This window comes from Mytilus californianus, unplaced genomic scaffold, assembly GCF_021869535.1.
Source record: "Mytilus californianus isolate M0D057914Y unplaced genomic scaffold, xbMytCali1.0.p SCAF_5, whole genome shotgun sequence".
Lineage (NCBI taxonomy): Eukaryota > Metazoa > Mollusca > Bivalvia > Mytilida > Mytilidae > Mytilus > Mytilus californianus.
Window position 1 is genome coordinate 45,787,530 of NW_026262701.1, and position 24,429 is coordinate 45,811,958.

General features: G+C 30.4%; 1 protein-coding gene across 2 annotated transcripts in view; it reads left to right on the plus strand.

The window, feature by feature from the left end:
• LOC127702313 (SNF-related serine/threonine-protein kinase-like) overlaps nt 1–24,016 on the plus strand; it is a 48,413-nt gene extending 24,397 nt beyond the window's left edge. The window contains exons 5-6 of one of the 2 annotated variants that reach the window (XM_052206449.1): nt 1,967–2,032; nt 14,264–24,016. In XM_052206449.1, the coding sequence (XP_052062409.1) occupies nt 1,967–2,032; nt 14,264–15,524 (1,327 nt within the window). In that variant the 3' untranslated portion in view covers nt 15,525–24,016. The remainder of the gene's footprint in view (nt 1–1,966; nt 2,033–14,263) is intronic. The other variant, XM_052206450.1, reaches the window with a different exon arrangement.
• The last annotated feature ends 413 nt before the right edge of the window (nt 24,017–24,429 follow it).

Sequence of the window (24,429 nt, forward strand, 5' to 3'; positions counted from 1 at the left end):
CCTAATACATAATAAATCAAATTACTTCAATCAAACAAAATTTATATATTCTCTTGGTTATTGAATTATGTCAAAGTTGATCAAAACTATTACAAAGAGAACTAGTTTTCTATGTTTGGTTTCAATTAATTACTTTTTGGGAAACGACCTGTTAATAATGAATGTTTTGCTAATGACGAAGTTAAATATAAAAAAAAAAACGAAATAAAACACAAACGCTTAAGTGGCCTTTAATGGCCTCTATTAATAAAGTGATTTTGACATATTTTTATTTCATTCAGATTTTCACACTCATACATATTGTATCTCATTTCATACTTGCTTTATATTTTTTTTTACTTTTTCCACTTTTTCAAAGACCAGAGATACATGTACCAGGGAATAGACTGTTGAACTGTCTTTTAAGTCCAACCTTTGAAGAGCCAGTTAGTTCACCCCAATCAGATTCAAATCAAAATTCTTTCGTCAAAAGTTTGTCAGGAACTATGACTCTTGATAGAAAGTCCTCTAAAAGAAAGAATAAAATTAAACCTCCAGGATCTAATCGATCACAAAGGAGCCCAAGTCCCAGGAGTATTTTTCGCAACTTCCAGCCAACCTTGGGAACTATTCATGATGCAGGACTTTCTCAGTCTGAGGAATCCCTTGTCACTAAAGGAGTTGGAAAAAGGGGTCAGCTACCATTGACGAAAATTCAGATTCTTAAGCAATTCTTTGAGAGAAAGGTGGCCGAACTTGTTGGAAAAACGTCCACTGCTGAAAAAAGGACTAACCTGTTTAAAAAGGTCACCTCTTCAAAGAAACCAAGTTCTGAGTAAATATTTTTGGCATGCTATGTTTTTTAGTGTCGAAATTGATTACGATTCATTTTGGGTTTTATTTTAAGGCTTTTCACAATAACCTGCATGTCATGGTTCAATGTATTTGGTTTATTTTTGGACGGAAGATTATTATTTTGGATATTTTTTATGCCTCTCCATCTTGTTTAGGTGAATGATAAAAGCATGATTTAATAGCTTTGTTTACTTCCTATTGATTCGGATATCAATCTTGTTATGGCTCTAGATAACAAGGAATGGCTTTATTTCTTCCTCAACCTGCCTGCTTCGTTTGCATGGATCAGTTGATCACAGTTGACTTCATCATTGGTAATCAAGTGTTTTTACTAAAATTACTATGTTCTTGCTAATAGGGTATGGCTTATTTGTCAAAGCGTTTTGCAATTACATCTACAGAAGTATATAAATAACATGTTACCGTGTCAGATAAGCAGTGGAAATGAATGAAGAAGTAAAAATATAAGATCAGTTGGCAAAATTGCAAATTAATGATGTAAAAATTAACAGTTTTTATGCATTTTTTAATGCATATTTATACAAATAACAATTTGCTAAGCTATAAATGTTTAACTTGGTTTGTAGACAAGCTTTTACTTGTTACTTGCATTTCCGTAAGATTTGAACATTTATATAGGAGTACTGATCAACGTTATTCATGTTATTCAGTCTTTTTTTCTGACAAAAACAAACCTGGTTTTGAAGAACAGGGAAAGAATTTTTCTCATGTTTACATGTAGCTGTAGGATTTTGATATGGGTACTGATTAATATTATTCATTAATTTTTTAGGCAAAAACAGAATGACATAGAATTTTATCTTTCAGCAGTGAATGTTTTTGAGAACCTGGAAACCTAATTTCTAGAAAGACATGAAAAAACCTTACTATAGATTTTAATATTTCAGTATTTTTGTATAAAATGGACAAGAAGAAGCTGTGAGAAACTCTGGTCTTTTATTTCAGTTTTCTGTATGATTTTCCTCAGAAGAAAAATTAAATCATACTAAAAGAGATTTAAACACTTAATATTTTCAGCATTCTATTTCTCTTTCAGTATTTTATTTCTTCAAAATTGTTATACTTTCGATATAATGGCTTTTTTTTTCATTTTCTTCCATTATTCTTAAAGGGCCAAAGCACGTAGTGTTAGTTGCCAAGAAAATTGTTCAGCTTGTGGAAAAATGAAATGCGATTGGTAATGACAACTTCATGTAGCTTTCCTTGTCATGTTGCTTAAAAAGAAAGTAGAATTGGGAGATGGTTTTCATGTCTCACCCCTAATGTTGCTTAAAAAGAAAGTAGAATTGGGAGATGGGTTTTCATGTCTAACCCCTAATGTTGCTTCATTTTTTGACATTATGCAATAAGAAAAAAAATAGATGTAGGGCTATGGAAAAAATCAAATATTTGCTTTCAGCACACTGTCCAATAGCTTAGTTGTCTCCCTTTGAAAAGTAATCTTATACCTATTAACGTCCTCACTTAAGCTCTACCTTGTAATTGTATTTTGTGCAGTGCTATAGATAGAATATACTAATACTTACTACATGTATTTAAGATATATAACGTTTATTCGAAATGTTTGTTCTATTTATAACTTTTGTTAAATATGAAATGCCAATTAATTATTCCCCACTGCAAATGATAAACTGAGGTTATGAAAATGCTGGGTGTTCATATGATATCATGAGCTCATTCATGCTTACATGCTTATGTCAGGATTTCAGAGATATGATCTTTGTCTACAAGAGAGATATATCTTACCAGTATTCCAACGAGACGGGACGGCAAAGTAGTGCCACTTATTATTCTTGGTTAACAAAATGAGTTCAACTGTAAAATTTTCTTATGACACTTGGAAATCTTAATTGCTAGGAATATAGTTCATGTCCCTCCTTGTTTAGGAATATTGGGGCATTTGGTAATTTTGCAAAAACCTTCTTGTTTGGCCTACATTATCAGTCTCTAACCAAAAGGGTAAAAGTTATTTGATTTAAACTTTAAATGTCTTTGATCCAATAAAGCAAATAAAATGCATCCCTTATCATTTAAACTACAAATGAATTTTAATTTAAAGAAAAGAATCGACGTACTACATGTACTGGTATTTAAAAGTGTTTTCGTGATATATAAATGTTCTTTATTTTGGGAAGAATGTAAAGATTGGCAAAAGTACTCATCAGTATACTGATGCCAGCACTGAAGAAACATTTTGTTGAAGGTTCAGTTTGTCTTTGTTCATTTTCACAAAACTGAAATCATTCGTAAAACATATGGCTGAAAGAAACCCTTTGCTTGTTAAAAACTAAAAATATCCAGAACCTGGAACCATAATTTCTATTATTTATCAGGTTGTTACTAAGGGAATTATTGGTATAAATGTTCACAAGGCACACGTTGCTATTTGATAATGTGACTTTAGATGATATTGATCAGACGACCTCCAATGATCGACCTCTTTCCGTAACGATTTGTCGTCTGATAATAACTGAGTAATGGTGATTAATTGAGTGAAAACTACATCAGTAGCATCCATTTATATTGACATAATTATTGATAATAATAAATATTAAGTAGGAATTGTTGCACAAATAAAATTATTTTATTCATGTGAAAAGTTCAGGATCATGTAGTAGGAGCCGTTAGTTTCTTGACACCTGGAAGTAACAGAATCTAACAACTAATCAAATCATCAGACAGGGTTTCTTTTATTAAATGTGTAGCAAATTGTTCCTTAAAAGGTTGTTAGATAGAAAAATCTGTTTCTTATCGTGTTATTGTCCTTTACTTAATCTGAGTTTTATGTGCGCCATTATAGAAAGTCACTTATTTTGTTGTATCTTTAATTTGATGTCATGAGCAGAAAAGATTGACTATACATTTGAAAAATTTTGTCAGATTTTTGGCACTTAGAAGTTACATTTTCTAAGAGTGAAGGAGCTGTAACAAGCTTTTGATCTGTTGAACACGTTGCTCTTTCTACCACATGACCAAGAACATTCAATGAAAAATTGTGGTTTTAATAAGGCAATAGAATAAGGATTGAGTGGAAAAATTTGTAGAGACAAAATTTTCTTGTTTGTATTGTAAACTTGTAACAAAAAGAAAGATGCATTGTTCTCTCTCAAGAACACAAAGGTTATTTCTTGGAAATACCCATCCCCTTTTCCCAATAAAATGAAATTATATTAATCTTTGCAGAAAATGAAAACAACTTGATACAGTAATAATCAAGATTTTTTACATGTGTCATATTTGTCAGTAGTTAGATAAAATTTCTGTCTGTAAGCTGCATGTCATTATAGCATCAAATTGTTATGGAACTGTGAAGCTATATTTGGCCATTATATTGATCTTTGATTCATGTTAAAAGAATTTGCTTATTTCTCCTGTCACGATTTCTTCTTTATGGAAAATGATTCAACTATAATGATAGGGTGTACTCTAATAATAAGAGGACTATGTATCGAATTAACTTGTAAGAGAAAGGATTGGTGTATATACCTTCATATGTCAATTGAAATAAATGTCATAGGAGTAGCCCCTGCTAAATTTAGTTTGCCACAGGCAAAAGGGGGAGTTGAAATAATGCTGGAGGAAAAATAGCAACTTAAGATAAGAATGAGAGTGAAATTTGAAAAAAAAAAGGAAGTTGCAATAACATTGTTATGTAGAAATGAAGGAGTAGAAAGTAGTTTTCTTTATTATTGCTTACTGAAAATAAAAGGAGGGAAAGTTAAACATAGATAATTTCTTATTTCTGTAAGTCTGACATTCTCAATGTCATCAATTGTGGTATTTGTGAAATCATAGAAAAAGAACTTTAAAGCTGATTAATGGTTAAGATTGGGTTGTGAAAGCCTTTCTGAAAGGAAATGGAAAAATGGGGGTGGGTTTTTTAATGATAATGAAATGAGAAAGGTAAGGGAGAAAAAAAAAAGAATTAGGCATGCCCCTAAATGTTACCTTAGGAAGCTACCATTACTGTCACAGAAGACAATTGATAAAAGATGGGTTCCTTAGGGGCGAGAAAGTTGAAGGAAAAAAGGCCAATGTCTAACAACATTTTTTTTTTTATACAATGGACATAAGTATATAAGATTGGTTTCTTTTAAAGGCTAAATTCAACAAGTCATTTGTATTCCTTATATATTGGTGGAAATGTGTGTACAATACAGAAACCTGTTACAAGCCAGTAGTTTGTCAGATATTGATAAATCAATGCTATAGAAAGACCTGTCAGGAAGGGAAGATAATGTAATGTGACAACAAAGATCTCAGGAATGCATATTCACATGTACATGTGATTACTTTGTTTTTGTTTTCACTGTATGGTATTGTAGAAGTGTATATCAATGCACCCACAACACTAGATGATGGACACAAATTTTGCAAATTTTTGAAGTGGAAATGATCTCAATCAACTGTTATACCCATATTCTGTTAAAGATGATTTGGATTTCAACAACACAAAAATGACAACATTGAGAATTCTTTTCAGTTCAATAGTTCTGTTGGCTTTCTGTTTTTCTGGCTCTGCTTTTAGTCTTCTTTTTTTTAGGGGGGGGGGGGGGGTATTTTCAATCCCCTTTTGTAAAAAAGACCTTAACTTTTGTAAAATATTTGATTTGTCAACAGGGGAAATATTATCTTTTGAATTAGCATTTTATTGAAGATTTGATAATGTCAATACAGGTAGATGTACCGGTTATTATAAAATGAAATATTTACTGAGAAAGCCAAATGTTTTGTTTATTGATGATTTCTTCTGGTTAGTAAGACCAAAAAGACAGAGAAAAGATTTGATTAAGTGTTGGGATTTTTTTAAAGCTAGAGTGATATCTGTTTTCCTGAAAATAAGGTGATGTGTTATGAAAAAAAATCGCAATTCTTCTGTTGTTCATGATTTGCATTATATTGCTCTCCCCACATTAAAAAAAACCCTAAAATGGAAGACTAGAAGTCCTATTGTATTGCTTGTCTAGTTGTTAATACATTTCCAATTTGAAAATTCAGGCATTGTCTTGTGGTTGCTAACTTGATGAACTAGCTTTAGCCATGATAACACTAATACTGTGTCATTAGTATTGTCTCCAAGGTATTCTATATTTGTTGTCGAGGAAATTATAATGGATTTGTTTTGCTTATTATGCCGTCTGTGCAACTGATAAAGTAATGATTGGAAGTGAAATAATAACACCAGAAGATATTATATTAAATATGATATTTTACGTAAAGAACAATTTATCACACCATGTTAACCATCTGTATCATTGAATTCAACACTATATGCCATACCTAGTTGTTTACCAAAAACAACAAATTTAAAATGCTTGCATAACTTATAAAAATAAAGAGATGAGATGTGGTATGATTGCAACTGAGGCAATTATCAACCAAGATGTAAACAAACTTATTTACTTTACTTTTACTTTCAAAATGTCACATATATTAAAATAAGGAAATGAGGTATGATTACCAATTAGACAACTATCCACCAAAGTTCAAATTAGACAAATAAAGTGGATGTAAGCAATTATAGGCAACAGTACAGCCTTCAACAATGAGAAAAACCCATACCGTATAGTCAGCTATAAAAGGCCCCAAAATGAAAAATATGAAACAATTCAATTGAGAAAACTAATGGCGAAATTTTATAACAAAACAATAGCCCAGTTTTATACAATAAACATTTTTGAAGACTAAAACTTTAGACGAAAAAAACCCTGCAATTCATGACCCTTAACCATCATGGCATGTCTGTCCAGTATTAACTGAAATCATACGAGTCAGTGGTTAAATGTAAAATAAATAAAAGTTGTTCTTTGAAGATATTGATATGGAACTTTTATGGGGAATGGATGATAAATTTATGTGGGTTGGCAGCTTGATTTTTGCTATCACTTTGTAAAACTAAGGGCTGTGGGTAGTTGATGTAAGGAGTTAGCTCTGTAGTTCAGGGTTGAAGCCATCCCAGCAATTGGTCAAGATGAATAACCGGTTTATTGGCTGTTCCTTTGACATACTGGTTATCTCCTGGTATTTTAATTGAATCCAACCCATATCTGTATACAGCAAAGTCTTATTGTATGAACGACATATTCAGAATGCATAGGTAATTATAACTATGGCATACATTTGACATAATTATGACAGTACTTTGTAGGTTTCTTTCCCTAGCTTTATACATTGTAGTTCTTAATTTTGTGTTCTATAGTGCACAGATGTAGTGTTACTGACATTTAGCTAAAAATTTCTCTCAAACTGGTGCTAGTGGCAGTGTTGGTCTGGCAATGAGGTGTAAGCTTTTGCACCATCCGTTGAAAGCAGTGTTCTTTTGCCCAAGGTTTTGTTGAAATCTTGCACAAATTTTGTGTCATGAAGTAATATACGGTCACCATATCCCTTCTTTTCCATATGGACTTTTGAAAAAAATGATGTAACAATCACAAAAATAACAAATTATCAGTTGTTGACCTAGAAATAAAATCAATTACGATACCTGTCAATATTTTAATTTGGGTTAAGAAATGTTTCCTCATTGAAGTGTATTTGTAAAGTGAAAAAGACTCAATGACCTGAGAGATCACTTTAATAAGTTACGGTACATGTGTTTAAATAAACTTTAGTTACCGTACATGTGCAACAAAAAACTAAAATATAACCGTTAAATGTCCCAAGAATAATCTGAGAGATCACAGTTACTTGTGTAAGATAAAACTGAAAGATTGCAGCTACATGTGTAAGATTAAACAGAAAGATAGCAGTTTCATGTGTAAGATTAAACAGAAAGATAGCAGTTTCATGTGTAAGAATAAACTGAAAGATTGCAGCTACATGTGTAAGATTAAACTGAAAGATCACAGTTACATGTGTAAGATTAAACTGAAAGATTGCAGCTACATGTGTAAGATTAAACTGAAAGATTGCAGCTACATGTGTAAGATTAAACAGAAAGATAGCAGATTCATGTGTAAGATTAAACTGAAGATAGAGTTACATGTGTAAGAATAAACTGAAAGAATGCAGCTACATGTGTAAGATTAAACTGAAAGATAGCAGTTACATGTGTAAAATTAAACTGAAAGATAGCAGTTAGATGTGTAAGATTAAACTGAAAGATAGCAGTTTCATGTGTAAGATTAAACTGAAGATAGAGTTACATGTGTAAGAATAAACTGAAAGATTGCAGCTACATGTGTAAGATTAAACTGAAAGAATGCAGTTACATGTGTAAGATTAAACTGAAAGATAGCAGTTACATGTGTAAAATTAAACTGAAAGATAGCAGTTTCATGTGTAAGATTAAACTGAAGATAGAGTTACATGTGTAAGAATAAACTGAAAGATTGCAGCTACATGTGTAAAATTAAACTGAAAGATAGCAGTTACATGTGTAAAATTAAACTGAAAGATAGCAGTTAGATGTGTAAGATTAAACTGAAAGATAGCAGTTACATGTGTAAGATTAAACTGAAAGATAGCAGTTACATGTGTAAAATTAAACTGAAAGATAGCAGTTACATGTGTAAGATTAAACTGAAAGATAGCAGTTTCATGTGTAAGATTAAACTGAAGATAGAGTTACTTGTGTAAGAATAAACTGAAAGATTGAAGTTAAATGTGTAAGATTAAACTGAAAGATAGCAGTTATATGTGTAAAAATAAACTGAAAGATAGCAGTTATATGTGTAAGATTAAACTGAAATATAGCAGTTATATGTGTAAGAACAAACTGAAAGATTGAAGTTACATGTGTAAGATTAAACTGAAAGATAGCAGTTACATGTGTAAGATTAAACTGAAAGATAGCAGTTACATGTGTAAGATTAAACTGAAAGATAGCAGTTACATGTGTAAGATTAAACTGAAAGATAGCAGTTATATGTGTAAGATTAAACTGAAAGATAGCAGTTACATGAGTAAGAACAAACTGAAAGATAGCAGTTACATATTTAAAGATAAAATGAAAAATCACAGTAACATCTGTGTAAGAATAAAAAGAAAGAACACTGAGTGAGATATCACTATTTTAACCATGAATTTTTACTCCTCAAAAGTGTTGGAAATTATCAAAGATTTTGTACAAGCTGTGGGTCACTAACATTGCTGTTAAGTACATACATTTGATGAGAAAAGTGTGTTTTTATAATTACACCCACTTGATTCCCTTTGATAAGAGATAAAATATAGAGAGGCTCTCATTTGGTCAGTGCTAAATCTAGACATTAACTTGAGGAAAAACTGCAGCTGAATATATTTAGTGAGGAAAAAAATGCAGATAGTTTTGATTCAAAATTGCAAAGTTCTGATATGTTTTCATGTTTATTATATCACTAAATAATGAGATAAAGCCTCTTTCCCATGCCTTGCTGTGTTGAGGATTTAATAGAATAATTATTGGCTTGTAAAACAAATCAAAACAATATAACATTGGTTTAAAACAGCATTAACCTTGACTAAAAATAAAATTCTGTTATCATATAATAGATTTCTGATAGGTATAAGATAAGAGATGTATATAGTTCAAAGAGAATTACATTTAGTGATTTAGCATTGTAATGTTTAGGAAATGATGATTCATTATGTGCAGCAAGTGAAATAATAAAAAGTTGAGCTTTTTAATTCCAACACATTCTTTTTATTAGTAGGATTTCCCACTCAATATTGAAGTATGTATCCTTGAAAGTTATATAGGTAGTGACTTTTTGTTTAGTTTTATTACTCTTTGACTGTGGACCTTGAAAAAGGTGAAAATCATAGATTTAAGGGTTTCAAACTTTTAATCTAGCAGTTTTAGATGAATGAATTTCCAAAATGGCAAGACTTCTTTTTGAACCCCTTTATGTATATCTTTGCCTATTCCTTAAATAAGAGGGGGGTGGGAAAGGACTTCCATTTTATGTTGAAAAGATATCCAGGTAGGTAATAGAATTGTTATAGTTTTTGAATAAAAAAATAAAGGTTAAGAAACAGTAATCATCACTTTTAACATATAGTGAAAATATGCATTAATATATCAAAACGATATTCTGCCAAACATTTCCTTCACCAATTAGCTTAAGATTCGATTAACAGATTTTTCTATGTAACTGAACCTTGCTCACATTAACACACCATGATATAATCAGTTTGAATTATAAATTGATTAAAGTAACTATTTTTAAAATGAGGTTACGTCACGTTTAATACCTTTTATGCCCTCTGTGATATTCAATTAATTGCCTGATAATTGTGTATTGAAGAATGTCAATAATTCAATGAGAATGTTTGATTATGTTCCTGATTGCAATTTAATGTAAGATCATAAAAACAATAATTTATGACATTCAGTGTGTTCCTAAGTAGCTTTATTGAGATATTTTATTAAGAGAAAGGCTGACTGAAAGATAACTATTGAAACTAACTTTTATTGAAAAATAATAATGTTTCTTCCTGTCCTTTGCAATAAGTCTGAAATTTGCTACTGTGCAGTCTAATGAATAGGGTTAGTCATTATTACTACCAGCTGTTTTGTTAACGTTTTAAAACTGAAAGTAATTTGTAACCTGTTGGAAATGTTTAAAATGCTTCAGGAAGTACTGAACTTTTAAGAAAAGGCTATTATAAGGTTTGAAACCATTTTAAAACATGCATTCAGGCTTTTCACAGAAAAAAAAAGGAAAAAATCCATGTAAACTTTCAAAATTTTGAAAATTTGCCCCATTAAAGGGTCTTTTTGCCTTACCTCCAGTGGCAAATATTGCATGGAAATCTATGATGAGAACAAATTAACAGTTAATGGTAAAGATGGGTTCTACAAATTGAGTGATTTATTTTGACTTCCTCTTGAAACTGATGGTATTTTGGATAGGGGCAGACATTTTACTTTGTAAGAGGCCACCCACAGACCCCTCAAGGAGTTGTAGCAAGAGATTTTAAGAGCTTGGCACTTTCCTACACATTAAGGCATCAGATTAAAGGCCCCTACTATTCTGATGGGACTGCTCATTTATACATTTCACACAGCCAAATTGATCCCCCTCTTTGTCATGTGCTTTACTGCTGGATGAAAGAAATCCTGTGGGATGACTAAACATGTTACATGTATTTCTATACCCCAGTCTATCCTTAGGGTGTGGTATGAAAACAATATTGAAATCAAATTGAGATATATATATAAAATATTTAATTAGCCATTTATGATCTGCAAGCAATTATTATATGTGACCATCTGATAAGATAAGGTTATGATAGTCTGTTGGTTCTATATGTTGCCCATATAACTCTACAATATATCTGATCAAGACTGCTATCAATCACTCATTATTAAATGAAGTAATTCTAATTTTTGTCATTGCAAGTTTATAAGTGGAATATATAATCAGATTTCTTATTCTATATGGGGAGGTCAGAATCAGTTCAGATAAGGGCTATTGTTGGAGGGTCAGAATTGGGGAAATTTTATTTTTCATACATAGGTCATAGGTTATATATAGTTATTTGTACATTTCATGTGTGCTTAATTGCTCAAAGAAAGAAAGTTGCTTTTCATGTGATGTAAGAAGTCTCTTCCAATCTTCCTTTAACCGTTTTAATGGAATAGCCCTTAAAATCTTGAGACCTTGAATAGAGTATTGATTCAGACAACTTATTTACATTTAGATAATCAAGTATAAAAGTTGGTTACTGTTGACTGTTAGACTCCATGTTTATTATGCAGACGGCATTGCATTATTGTGTTTTTCAATTAATTTCTCAGAAAATACCATAAACTTTGATTGATATGTTTAGATGAATAGTTTATTTTGAAAATTATTTGATACCAGCAGAACTGTTAAGAGGTATAGATGTCTGTTAAGCAAGAGCACTACAACTATTTAAATACAGAGACAGTCTCGGACATAAGCATCATAGTAATTGGGCAACTGTAACTATGTAACTTGTCCTAAATATGAATGAAATAATTGCCACTGGACTTTAAGCAAGCATCAATCGATCTCAGTATGTAACAGAGTTTGTGAAAAACAATTGTCCTACTGTCAAAATCAATATAAATGTCACTAAAGTTGTTCACCTAAGAAAATAAATCTCAATATCTGATAAATATTTAAAATTTTTGGTTGTATAATTATTGATTGTCCATTCAAATTTTGTTTGGACTAGTAAATGAAAATAATGTTCCATGAACAATCAAGCACTTTTGCTAACTCAGGTCATAGTGGAATAAATTTTCTTCCAAAATTCATCAATGTGCTGGTATACCAATGGTCACAGCAAGCATTACTACCATGATGCAACTACGTACATGTAACTAAACTAATTCTGTCATCACAGCTGTCATGGCTGTCAGATACAGATCCAGGATTTTGATAAAGAGGGAGCAACAAACTAGACAAACTAAGGAGTAGAACAAGTAAAGCTTAATTCATAAGGGGGAGGGGGCTGTTTTCCCTGCCCCCCACCACCCTCCCCCCAAAAAAAATCCCATGGCTGTTAATGGATGGTTATGGTTATGTATATATAGTAAATAATATTTTTAGTCGATGAATGGCAAAAGAGATGAGTGGAGGGGGTAACTTTGACTGTTTAAGGAATGACCAGTGAAAATGAATTTAATCCCCTATTGACCATTAGAATTTCTCCTAGAACTAACTTTTCGCCCACAAAAAAAATGTTCTTTCATGTTCCAGTCAAAAGTAATAAAAATATATGGATTCTAGGGTGGGAGTATCAACTATTTTCAGGCTGTCTGATATAAAATATGTATACTTCCAAATTAAGGCCTACTTGATTGTGTTAATCAGTAAACTAAATCAATTATGTGTGAAGTTTGTAGTATGGAAAGGGATATTAGTTCCAGAGATTGATGTTTAATGGGGAAAACTTTGTATGCTTCGGTTTATTAGATGACAGATAATGAGATTTGATAAAGGTTAACTATATGAAAAATAATTAAATATTGTACAGTTTCGGCCACTTTAGATGAGATGTCTCAAAGTTGATGTAATCAAGTTTGAACATTATGATTGACTCACTAATTAATTTTTTTTTCTTGTGGGAGGGGAAGCATATATGGGATGCACCATGTATGTACAGAAATTTCCTAAGAGCAACGTTGTCCAAAACTCTCTCGAAACTTAACACAATTATATTTTGTCACATGAAACAAGGAAAGAGTACATTGAGGATGTAGACTTTTTTTTTTAGAGATATTCATCTCCTCTTGAAACAACTTTTTAAAACCAATTGTGTATGGTAGTATAGAGTTCAACTTCCTATTTCATTTATAAATCACTTAAGTTTTGAGTGGTTTTCATATCCAAACAGTGATTACGTATGGTTTAATGCAAGCCTTTTACAGTTTTTATCCTCAGCTCTTATCCAAAATTAGTACAAACTCGTATTAAATGAAAAGAGTTATTTGCACATCCATTTTCAAGTTCACCACAATTTTATGCATATCTTTAAACCAAACAAAATATACACCTGTTTCCTGCCTCCTGGCAGAAAAAAATAGGGTAGATAGGTGGTTAATGATTTTATTTTTTTTTCTAATATTATTCATAGACTATTTTAAGGAAAGATCAGTCCTTAACCAAAAATGTAAATAATATGTGTTAGGGAAGGCATTAACATTTAGGGTAGGTAGGGAGGCAGGAAACAAAAGTTAATTTTTATTTAGCCTAAGCCAAAACATGGACTTTGTCATTTGTTACAGCTTTGAAAGGTAATTGATATTTCTTCAACAGAAAATCACATTAGCATTTGTAACGATTTTTTTTTATGAGTCTATTTTTTTGTTGTGTCATTTTGTCATCTATTGGATGTTTTATTGGATTACTATTGGTTTGTATTGAACTTCCTGGATTAGATGTCAGACCATATGCTGTGCAGGATCAGATAACGATTTGAAATTTGCTCTACTCTATGGATATGTTGTTAGAATGTCAGATCTTGTCTGACATTGTCTAGATAAAATTTCACCAATTTTCATCAAACAGTGTACAAAATGTATATGGTATTCAGGCTTATATGAATGTTTTGTATTACAGAATCATTTGTTGCTGTAAAACTGATATTAGTAAAATGCTGAATTTGATTTGATTATTTATTGTAGCAAATGGGCAGATATGTTGTTAATCCTATTACTCTAAAATTTCTTTTGTAAAAACAAAATCAAAAATCTAAAAGCAAGCAAACATACAACAATAAACATTATGCGCAATATTGTAGGGCTATTGACTATGTATATTGGTTTTTGTGAAATCGTTCATGTTTTAATCATAAGAGTTTTCAGTTTAGACCTGTAATCCATGACATTTGCTTTCATGTATAACATGTGGACAGGGAATTATAACAGATATATGTGATCACTTTAAGATCAATTATACTTTCATGATCTTGTATGGGTTTTAGTCAATAACTTTTGTCTGTCTCTTTTCAGTATACAGACAAAAGACAATGACCAGAAAGATGAACAAATACTGCCAAAGATTAGTATAGTACAGTCCCTTGTGTCACCTCCTGGTACACACCCATCACCTGGACAGTCCATGTCATTTACTCCTGACAGAGATAGACTGTTACCACGGAAATACAGCCTCATTCAAGAGGAATCAGAAGATTATGACGATGATGACATGGAAGTTGAAGAAGTAGATATACATCACGCTAGATCGGCTGAAAACTTACTTGATGAATCAAGTTTTCGGCCAGAGGTATTATCACCCGTTGCTTATGAAAATATGAACTTAAAGAGACCACTGATTTCCGTTGCTAGCTCACCTCAGTTATTAAAACAGATCTGTGAAGAAAATGAATCAGATGAAGAAGATGATTTTGTTCCATCCAAGATTCATTCGCCACGAATGAAAAATAGATCTCGATGTGCATCTCCGGAAATGATTAGAAAATATGAACAACGTAGAAGAAAAGGTGCAGGGTCAAGAGGTCATAGTTGTAGTAGTTCTGATGCTAGTGATACTGATGACACTGAAGGACGATCAAGAAAGGACAAATTGAAACATAAGTTCATGCATCGTCGTAGAGACAGTAGTGATCATTCCAGTGATACTGACGGTGGGCCCTCTGGACCAGGGGGAGGTAATCTAGGAGGAGGAAGTGGTTTTGATGGTGGACATGGTCGTCCACCCAAAGAGAGAAAGGACAGAGATCATAAAGACGATGGCGGAGGAAGTGGAAAAGGAAGCGGGTCAAAGGACAATAAAAGTGGAAAAACTCGCCAGCAGAATCATTTAGTCAATAATGACTTGAATGGACGATTCGTCAACGGGAGAACGAGTGAATTGAGTATATCGTCAGCAATATCTAACTTGAGTGTAGGTAGTAAAAATAGTTTAAAATACATTGTTGAGAAGAATGAAAGTGATATAGAAGACAACTGTAGTTCTAATGACTGTTGTTCATATTCTGGAAGCTCACGGCAGAGTAGTCAGAACCCTGTAATATGTGATTTTCATTCGTTAACCAACTCTCCTCATAAAGACTTCTTTAGGTTAGCTGATAAAGAGAATTTGTCTCAATCTAATACTCTGATATCATCCTCCGTCTGTTCCCCAAAGGTCAAAAGTCGAAAATTGAACAACATGAAAGTGGATATAAATCGTAATGGCTACTGCCATGTACACCATAGTCAACAAGTTCAAACAGTCAAAGCTGATACTAAATGTTGCTCTGTTGTTTAATGAACAATCATTCTAGTATACTCGCTACTCTGATTACTTTTTATGATATGTAGATTACTCTTTGTATTTTCATTGTGAAAAATTACATAAAAAGTCAGAATTTTTACATAAGGCAAGATTGAGGAAAATATTTTAGTGTGAATTTTACTCTTTTTTTTAGATTTGTTATTCTTTTCTCATATATTCTTTTCCTCTGTTAGAAAGATGTTCTGTTCTTATTTATTCTGTTAAATTGTACTAAGTTTCAGTATTAATGTAAATGATTTTAAACCTTGAATTGTACTTTCTGCAAATTTGTACTAAAAAATTGTTTTAATCTTGTAAATTTTCAGGTAAATTTGATGGCATCTTGATAAATTCTTGGGTTGAAACTTTGCTAATGGGTCACACACTTGCTCATTAAAATTTAACACATAAATGTAAGCCTGTTTTGTAAAGGCTATTTCTGTAGTGTGAAACTCACATTCTATTGATTTACAGTAAGACAGTAGATAACGCATGCACTTTATGTGTTTATGAAAGTTTTTACAGATTTTTTTTTTTACAAGATCTTTATACCTCTGCATAGAGTTTTTGACTACATAATGACCAGAGAATTAGATTTTGAATAATGAGAAATAAAATATTTAAACTTTTATTTTAATTCAAAGCATTTACAGTTCAATTTTGACACTTTTTGATTACCAATATTTACTTCTAGTTTGTTAGTGTTAAAAATGTTTACTGCTTAATTACCAAAAACAATTAATTGTGATTTTCACAAACTCATATCAGGACCCCCATCTTTTCTGTCAATGTTCTTTTAAGTTATTTCTGGTTGGAAATTTTTTTTATCGAAATTTTATTTTTCAAACAACTACATTGTTTTATTGTTTCTTATCAATAACATTTCATATTTCCCTTACAGATTTCACTAGTTCTAGTAAGCATTCATATTTATACAACCTAAAACTGAACATTAATTATGTTGTTGCCATGGTATTTAACTTCCTGTTTCACTCCTTTTGATATTAAAATCGCAGGTAACGACTGACAATAATTTTCACTTTGATTACAGAAATAAATCGTCGTTGGCATTTAACTAAAAATAAATACTGTGACAGCATGTTTTTAATCACTAAGCGAGAACCAAAATCAATTTGTTTTTTTAAAGAAACAATCAAAACATCATCCTCAGACTTCTTGATGATCATACAGAAACTTGAAAAACACACTCATATTAATCACATATTTTTTAATCATAAAAATGGCAAATAAGTTGTATAGGATCTGGCAGTCTGTCTGTCTGTCTGTCATCATTTAGTTGTAATCATAGTCCAAAACAAATATTTCAATGTTTGGTTTTGGAGAAAATTCTGCAAATTTCCTTACAATTTCCCTTTTTTTCTTCTTCCATAATTTGAATATGTTCTTTTAAAATTTAAATTGGAAAGTTTACTTTTGAACCTGCTTTAAAGGTCACTTTTATTAAGCAAACCTGTCTTGTCCAGTCTTCTCTCTTACATGATCACTTTTCTCTGTTCCCAATAGTGACCTTTATATACAGGTGTGTGTGTACTTTAAAGGTTAATTTGTAATTTTCCTAAAGTTTGTGTGGTAGGACCACAATGCATTAGTTTTTACCTTCCATCTGTGAAATACTAGATTAATTAATCATTTTATATAAAATAAATTGTACATGTTCAGCCATCTTTTTGATTTAAAGATCACCACTCTTGAAGTCCTTCATTTACTGAAATAATACATTGTACTGTGCATTGTTGGTCAAAGAGAGCTCTATATAAAGTCTATATATGAACAAATAAGTAAATATTGAAGCCTGAAAACATCATTCAAATGATAAGGAAACTATTTCATTAATTCATGTTTTTCTAATGATTTTTAAAGTACTCTCCTTGGGGAAAGAAATATTTGATTTGTTAAAAAGGATGTTTTTGAATTCTTTTTGCGTATTATCAATTGAATGTTATTTCAGATTGTCCTTTATAGTAATGGTCAAGCAAATTTCATGTCAGGTTATGTACGGGTTGATCTTTATATTAGGTAAATTGTCATAATTAGTAAAAATTAATCATGTCTTTCTTGAAAGAAGGAGAAGAAGAAAGTTATACAATTTGTAAAATACAAAACATAGGTTTATTATAACTAATTATACTTATAATTGATACATTACAAAATTTTAAAGAATTTGGTTCAAAGGAAAGGTTAGGTATATACGTTGGAACTCAACAAAATTATTTTATTTTGGTTACCGGAATATATGTATTGGAAAAAATGATCTAAAAAGTATAAAAACAAGAAACTTATTCAATATACATTTTTCAGATAAGTATAATTAAGATTAGAACTTAAAAAAAAATATTTAGACTTCTGAATCAGCTGACTATTCATAGTTTTATTATAGAGGCAAGGAAGATAACCCAAAGATGTTCAAGAATTTTATTTGCCAAGTAGATTTAATTCTAAACACAATTCTTGAAAGGTTGGATGAAAAAAAAAACACTCAGATGATCCCCATGTACTATTGCTTCTACAACCAATAAAAACTGGCCGCCATGTTATTAAAAGTGGCATTAAAAGGACAACAAACAAATAAAAAATCCAAACAAAAATGATTTTTAATTCTGCATATGGGTAATATGAAATATTAGCTGCTTGAGACAACTTGAACCTTTTATCTCATTGGCTGTGTTCACTCTCTAACAAGCTTTTTATTGGAACTTGCAGCTAATAATTTACACTATCTGTAGAAAACCTGATAATTTATACTTTTATTTTATGGAACATGTTTTACATGATAGTGCTTATTGTCTATGTATATATATACAAACACACTTTTTTAATCATAAGTAATGATTGATTTTCTTCATTATTGCTTTGACAATCCAAAGTGATACCAATGGCAAAATATAGATGTATTTGATGATTAATCTAAAAGTCAGATATTGAATAAGATATCTTTCATCTGTTAGCCGATTTCAAATTCTGATTGTTCATGGAAAGTGCTATCCATGGTACTGAATTTAGTTCCATCTATAGTATTAATATATAATTATATATATATATATATATATATATCAGTGAGAGTTGTGTGACTGAATAGACTAGTAACCCCTTTGTCATAGCATAATAATACTGCATACTTGTACGTTACTCCGTATAAAATAGATTATATATAAAATTTATACTCGTCCTTGTAGCTGTAACCAAAAATAAGAATCTTATTTGATGAGAATGAGTCATTTTGTTACTTGATGAGAACAGACCATGTAAGAAGGCATGGTCACAGATATAAGTTAATCTAGAAAATAAGCAATATAACTTTAAATGACCTCTTTTATGTATATTTGTCAAATTCCTAAAATTCTATGAATAATTTGGTTTTGCTTATGTCATAAAGGGATTTTCTGGATAATATTGAATTAACATATTGAATATACATTATGATCTATTGTTAAGATATAACTGGTTGTGGAGTTGCAAATTAGAACAGAATATATATATCTTGTACATCATGTGAAATTAAAATTTTATTGTACATATACATATATACTATAATTAGAGGAGTATTTATGTTCCCACAGTATGTATAAAACCCCATTTTATTTATTTTTAACTTGTTTGTATTTGACGGACAAAATGACTCACTGTTTTTATTGTTTTATATTTTTTTGGATTGTACATATGTTTTTTTTTTATGTTAATAGAATTTTAGTCTATTTTTACTGCCAGTAGTCATATATATGTTCATATATAATGTAATTTTGCTTTTTTGTTAATCCGGTTCACTATTAGTAGTAGCACTTTGTTATATACATGTATCTTAAAAAACATTTTACTAACTATCGTCTTAGCATACCTTGGCATCTACACATGTCATTTTTTAAAGATATAAAATTATTATAATCAAAGTACAAAGAAAATCATTTTAAGTATGATTTACATTTTTTATGTTCATCAGTCTGCTTGTAAAAATACAGTTTATCTTTTGTTAGAATAGTAATTTGTAATTTGGCAAAGGTTATTCCATGCCAGAATTAATTATATTGGATTTAAAATATAGGATAGTCACTAGTGGCGTTCAAAACAAGTTTTCACATTTTCACACAAAAACACATTTAATTTCTAATTAAAATTGTATGGGTGGGGGTCATGGCAAAATAAGTACCTTCCAACCCCATAAAACAAATGTAAGATATTTCAGTTATATATCCTCTTATTGATAAACTTACATCTTTTACATTTAATTCATTAATTATGACCTATATTTTATGATTGAATGATTTTAAGTTTAATATATTCCCCTTATCTGGATCACCATGACCTACTTTTACAAATTACTGTTCCAGAAACTAATGATTTATGAGTAATCATGAACGCAGAGTATCTGTGTCATGGAGACAAATTCCCTCGTTTAAAACAAATTTCATGAAGGAATAAGAAAAAAAATTTTGGTCACTTTTTATATATAAATGTCTAATATTAACTACTTAGAACAATACATTTTTGTGGATGAAGTGATATTTGTGAGACATTAAAAAGTTGTTGATAATATCAGCACTAAATAAGTAACCTCAAACAAATGCCATGACAATTCTATGCTTAACAGTGATATATCAATCATTTTTGAGTTATTCAGGGATAATTTCATTTCATTGTAAGATAAGACATTTACATTGTATATATCATACAGAACTGAAGTGATTTCAGATACTCTTTAAAACAGTGTTTTTTAAGTTTTCATTTATTTTACTCCTTGTGAATTTCCTGACGATATAATAATGTTTCGACCCACTTTTCTGTAAGTCCATATCAATAGAAATTTTTATAACCCAGAAATAATTCCTTTTCATATTGCCTCTTTCATTGTGAACAAGTTCTCTTTAAGAATGTTGTTGATAATAAGTGTTCTCAGTAAAGTGATATTTTGATTATAACCTGACTAGATATGGTTTTGATAGTCATACTAAAGAAGTAGAACAGGTTCAACGAGAATAACAGCAATTTAATTAAAAGAACAGTTCCTTTGAGAAATTGGTAAAAGTTTTTTGTGTCTTGCGTTCATAAATTCTACTTTTTTGTTTTCCAAAAAGTTACCCTTAAAATATATTTTCCAGTATAAAGTAAATGACTTTTGTCCCATTATTTTTTTCCAAGATAAGATTAGAACCTAAATTTAGGATAGATTCTATCAAAGCTTGAAGTCAATGGTGTTTTTATTAGGCAGAGCTTTCTTTGGAGACTAAAAAATCTAAAGATTCTGTGTACACTGTTATGTTTTGTCAGTGGAAAATGTATCATATGTATATGTTATAGTAGGGAATATTGGATGTTTAGAGCTGGTCTCTTCAAGATGTATCTATATTAAAAAACATCCATTACAACCAAAACTATATAGTTGTCAACACATTTTCTTGCAAGTGGTCAATTTTGTTTTAATTTCATCAGTAGCTGTTGAATCTAACATTGCTCAAGTGGATGTAACTTGCGTAAATTTCTAGGTTACACCAGAAGCAAACTAATTTTTGATTTACATTAGCAATAGTTATTCCATTAAATTATTTTTTGAATAGCTCTCGGTAATTAAAATTGAATTGGCCAGATGTTAGAAAATTGGTGAACAGTTGTATGATTTATGGTTTAAATAGATAGTAAGCTTTATGTAGAATATGTATCATTCATTTAATCATTCATTGTCATCTGAGTATTACTTTATTAATTTGACCTGGCTGTGTGTGGAATGAATGACTTTGTCATAAAGGTATTCTATTGAAGGGTGCCCTACACTTTGAAAATAGATCTAAAATAGATTTGGCTCATTTAATTTTCATAAAATCATGATAGAATATTTACTTTGATCTATTGAAAATATAAAAATTTCAAGAAATTTGAACCACATAATTTACAGGAATAATTTTGTTGGATGTATAGCAGTTTGACAAACAACAATTTTGATCATTGAGAAGCCTCAAAATGTTCCATATTTTTTTCTTCAGTTTTGTAGAATTATTTAAATCTTGTGTGTTATTGTATTAGATATTTGATCATTACACAAGAAATTGGGAAAAGATAGTTTATTTTCTGAAAGTAAACACAATTTAGCAGTAGCCAGGAGTATTTTATGCATAGCAATAACAATTGTAATGGTATTTAATTAAAGTAGTGGTATTTTCACTTTATACTTCATAGCAGATAATGATTTTGTAATTCTTTTAATAACTTTTAAGTCTGTTCGTTATATGGTGGAATATCATCTTATAGTGTAGAGATCATGATACAATGGAGCATTTATATTCTTGTTTATGTATCAAATTTAAAGCAGATTTGCTCAAACTTTGTTCATATTTTTGAGTGCAACTGCCCAGATTTAATATTTTCTCAATAACTTTTTTTGAAAATTGATAGCAACCAAAATAAAATTGCCAATGGCAACTCATGGTTAATATCATTTAAATTACCTTTTAGGCGGTTTCCACAGATATCACATTTTATATAAACATTTTATATAAACATGGGTTAAGGGAGATAACTGTTGAAGTCTGTAATGAATTTGATATAGGCAGATTTATCAATGTGGTTTAAGAATTAATGTGATACAGAATTATCTGTTTTATCTTGGAAAATATTTTTGAAAAATGGTTGACACAAACGTTTATAGGATTTTTAAAGACTTAGGTCTACCAAAATCGATTACATCTAAAAAAATGCATGAAAATAAAAAGAATTTGAAGCATATTTTTACTAAATTCACCATTTAAATGCACATTTTGACTGAAGATAATCAGACAACTGCTATATATTAAATTTTAAATTGTGTGGGGAGGTGGATGTAGTAACTATATTAATTTATTTACATTTGTTTTGTTGGTGTGAATGAATATTTTTCAAAAAGATTTTGAAACACAAGTAACTGATGTATCTAGTTTGTCTTAAAAATGTCTCTTTGTGAAAAGTAATGCTCACAGGCTCATTCATTATTTCATATTTGTATCAATTTTCAAAGATTCTTAGGAGAAAAATGGTAAGAAATGTAATGCATTAATCCACTATCATTCTTTAAGAGAATCAAAATTCCATTTTTGCTTTTGGATTGTTTTAGATAAATATAAAAATACTGCCAAAATTTAATTTTTGTCGAGCCTTCGACTTTTGTCGAAAAAGCGAGACATAGCGATCCTACATTCCGTCGGCGTCGGCGGCGGCGTCCACAAATATTCACTCTGTGGTTAAAGTTTTTGAAATTTTAATAACTTTCTCAAACTATCCTGGATTTCTACCAAACTTGGACAGAAGCTTGTTTATGATCATAAGATAATATTCAAAAGTAAATTTTGTAAAAAAAGAATTCCATTTTTTCCATATTTTACTTATAAATGGACTTAGTTTTTCTGATAGGAAACATTACATTCACTCTGTGGTTAAAGTTTTTCAAATTTTAATAACTTTCTCAAACTATCCTAGATTTCTACCAAACTTGGACAGAAGCTTGTTTATGATCATAAGATAATATTCAAAAGTAAATTTTGTAAAAAAAAATTCCATTTTTTCCGTATTTTACTTATAAATGGACTTAGTTTTTCTGCCAGGAAACATTACATTCACTCTGTGGTTAAAGTTTTTGAAATTTTAATAACTTTCTTAAACTATCCTGGATTTCTACCAAACTTGGAAAGAAGCTTGTTTATGATCATAAGATAGTATCCAGAAGTAAATTTTGTAAAAAAAAATTCCATTTTTTCCGTATTTTACTTATAAATGGACTTAGTTTTTCTTCCAGTTAACATTACATTCACTCTGTGGTTAAAGTTTTTAAAATTTTAACAACTTTCTTAAACTATCTTGGATTTGTACCAAACTTGGACAGAAGCTTGTTTATGATCAAAAGCTAGTATCTAGAAGGAAATTTTTTTTAAATTTTGTTCCATTTTTTCCGTTTTTTACTTATAAATGGACTTAGTTTTTCTTCCAGTTAACATTACATACAGTCTGCAGTTTAAGTTTTTAAAACGTTTATTAGATTCATAAACTATCCTGGATTTTTACCAAACTTTGACAGAAGCTACTTACAATCAAAAGATAGTGTAGAGAGGAATATTTTTTATTAATTTTTTTCCTTATTTTTGTTGAGCCTGCGATTAACAGCAAAAGTAGGCGAGACACTGGGTTCCGCGGAACCCTTACGAATTTTTTATTGAAATAATGGTTAAAATTGGCATCTTGCACTTTAAAAAGATAATCATGTAGTCATATTATTGAGGCATTTTTAAGACATATTACAGCAATTTGTTACTGTAAAGGGAGTTAACTCAAGGTTATTAATTGTCACATCATCATACAAGAGGTACACATATGTACAAAGATATTAGTGTATATATATAATGGACATGTAACCACAATGTGGTTCTTGTTTAGCTTAGATTGCTTTGTCTATACCAACCTCAGTGCTCTATTTGTGTGTGAGAGGTGATCAGAATAAAATGTTTGAGAATGTGCTTGATATTTTGTTTTTGATTGGCTTAAAGATTGTATGAAATGCAATCAAAACAGTTATTGGACTGACTTATATAGCCCTATCCTCTAAGCCTCATCTCTTCCTTTGAAAGTTCAAACAACATAGTGGAGTATGGTGTTCATTCTTTATACCATATTCATGCCCATGTAAATTAATTGATTAATCAAATATACTCTGATACACATATATAAAAATAAGGAGATGTGGTATGATTGCCAATGAGACAATTATTCACCAATTTCAAATGAAGTGGATGTAAGCAATTATAGGCAACGATACAGCCTTCAACAATGAGAAAAACCCATACTGTATAGTCGGCTATAAAAGGCCCTGACATGAAAAATATGAAACAAGTCAATTGAGAAAACTAACTGCATAATTTTTAACAAAACA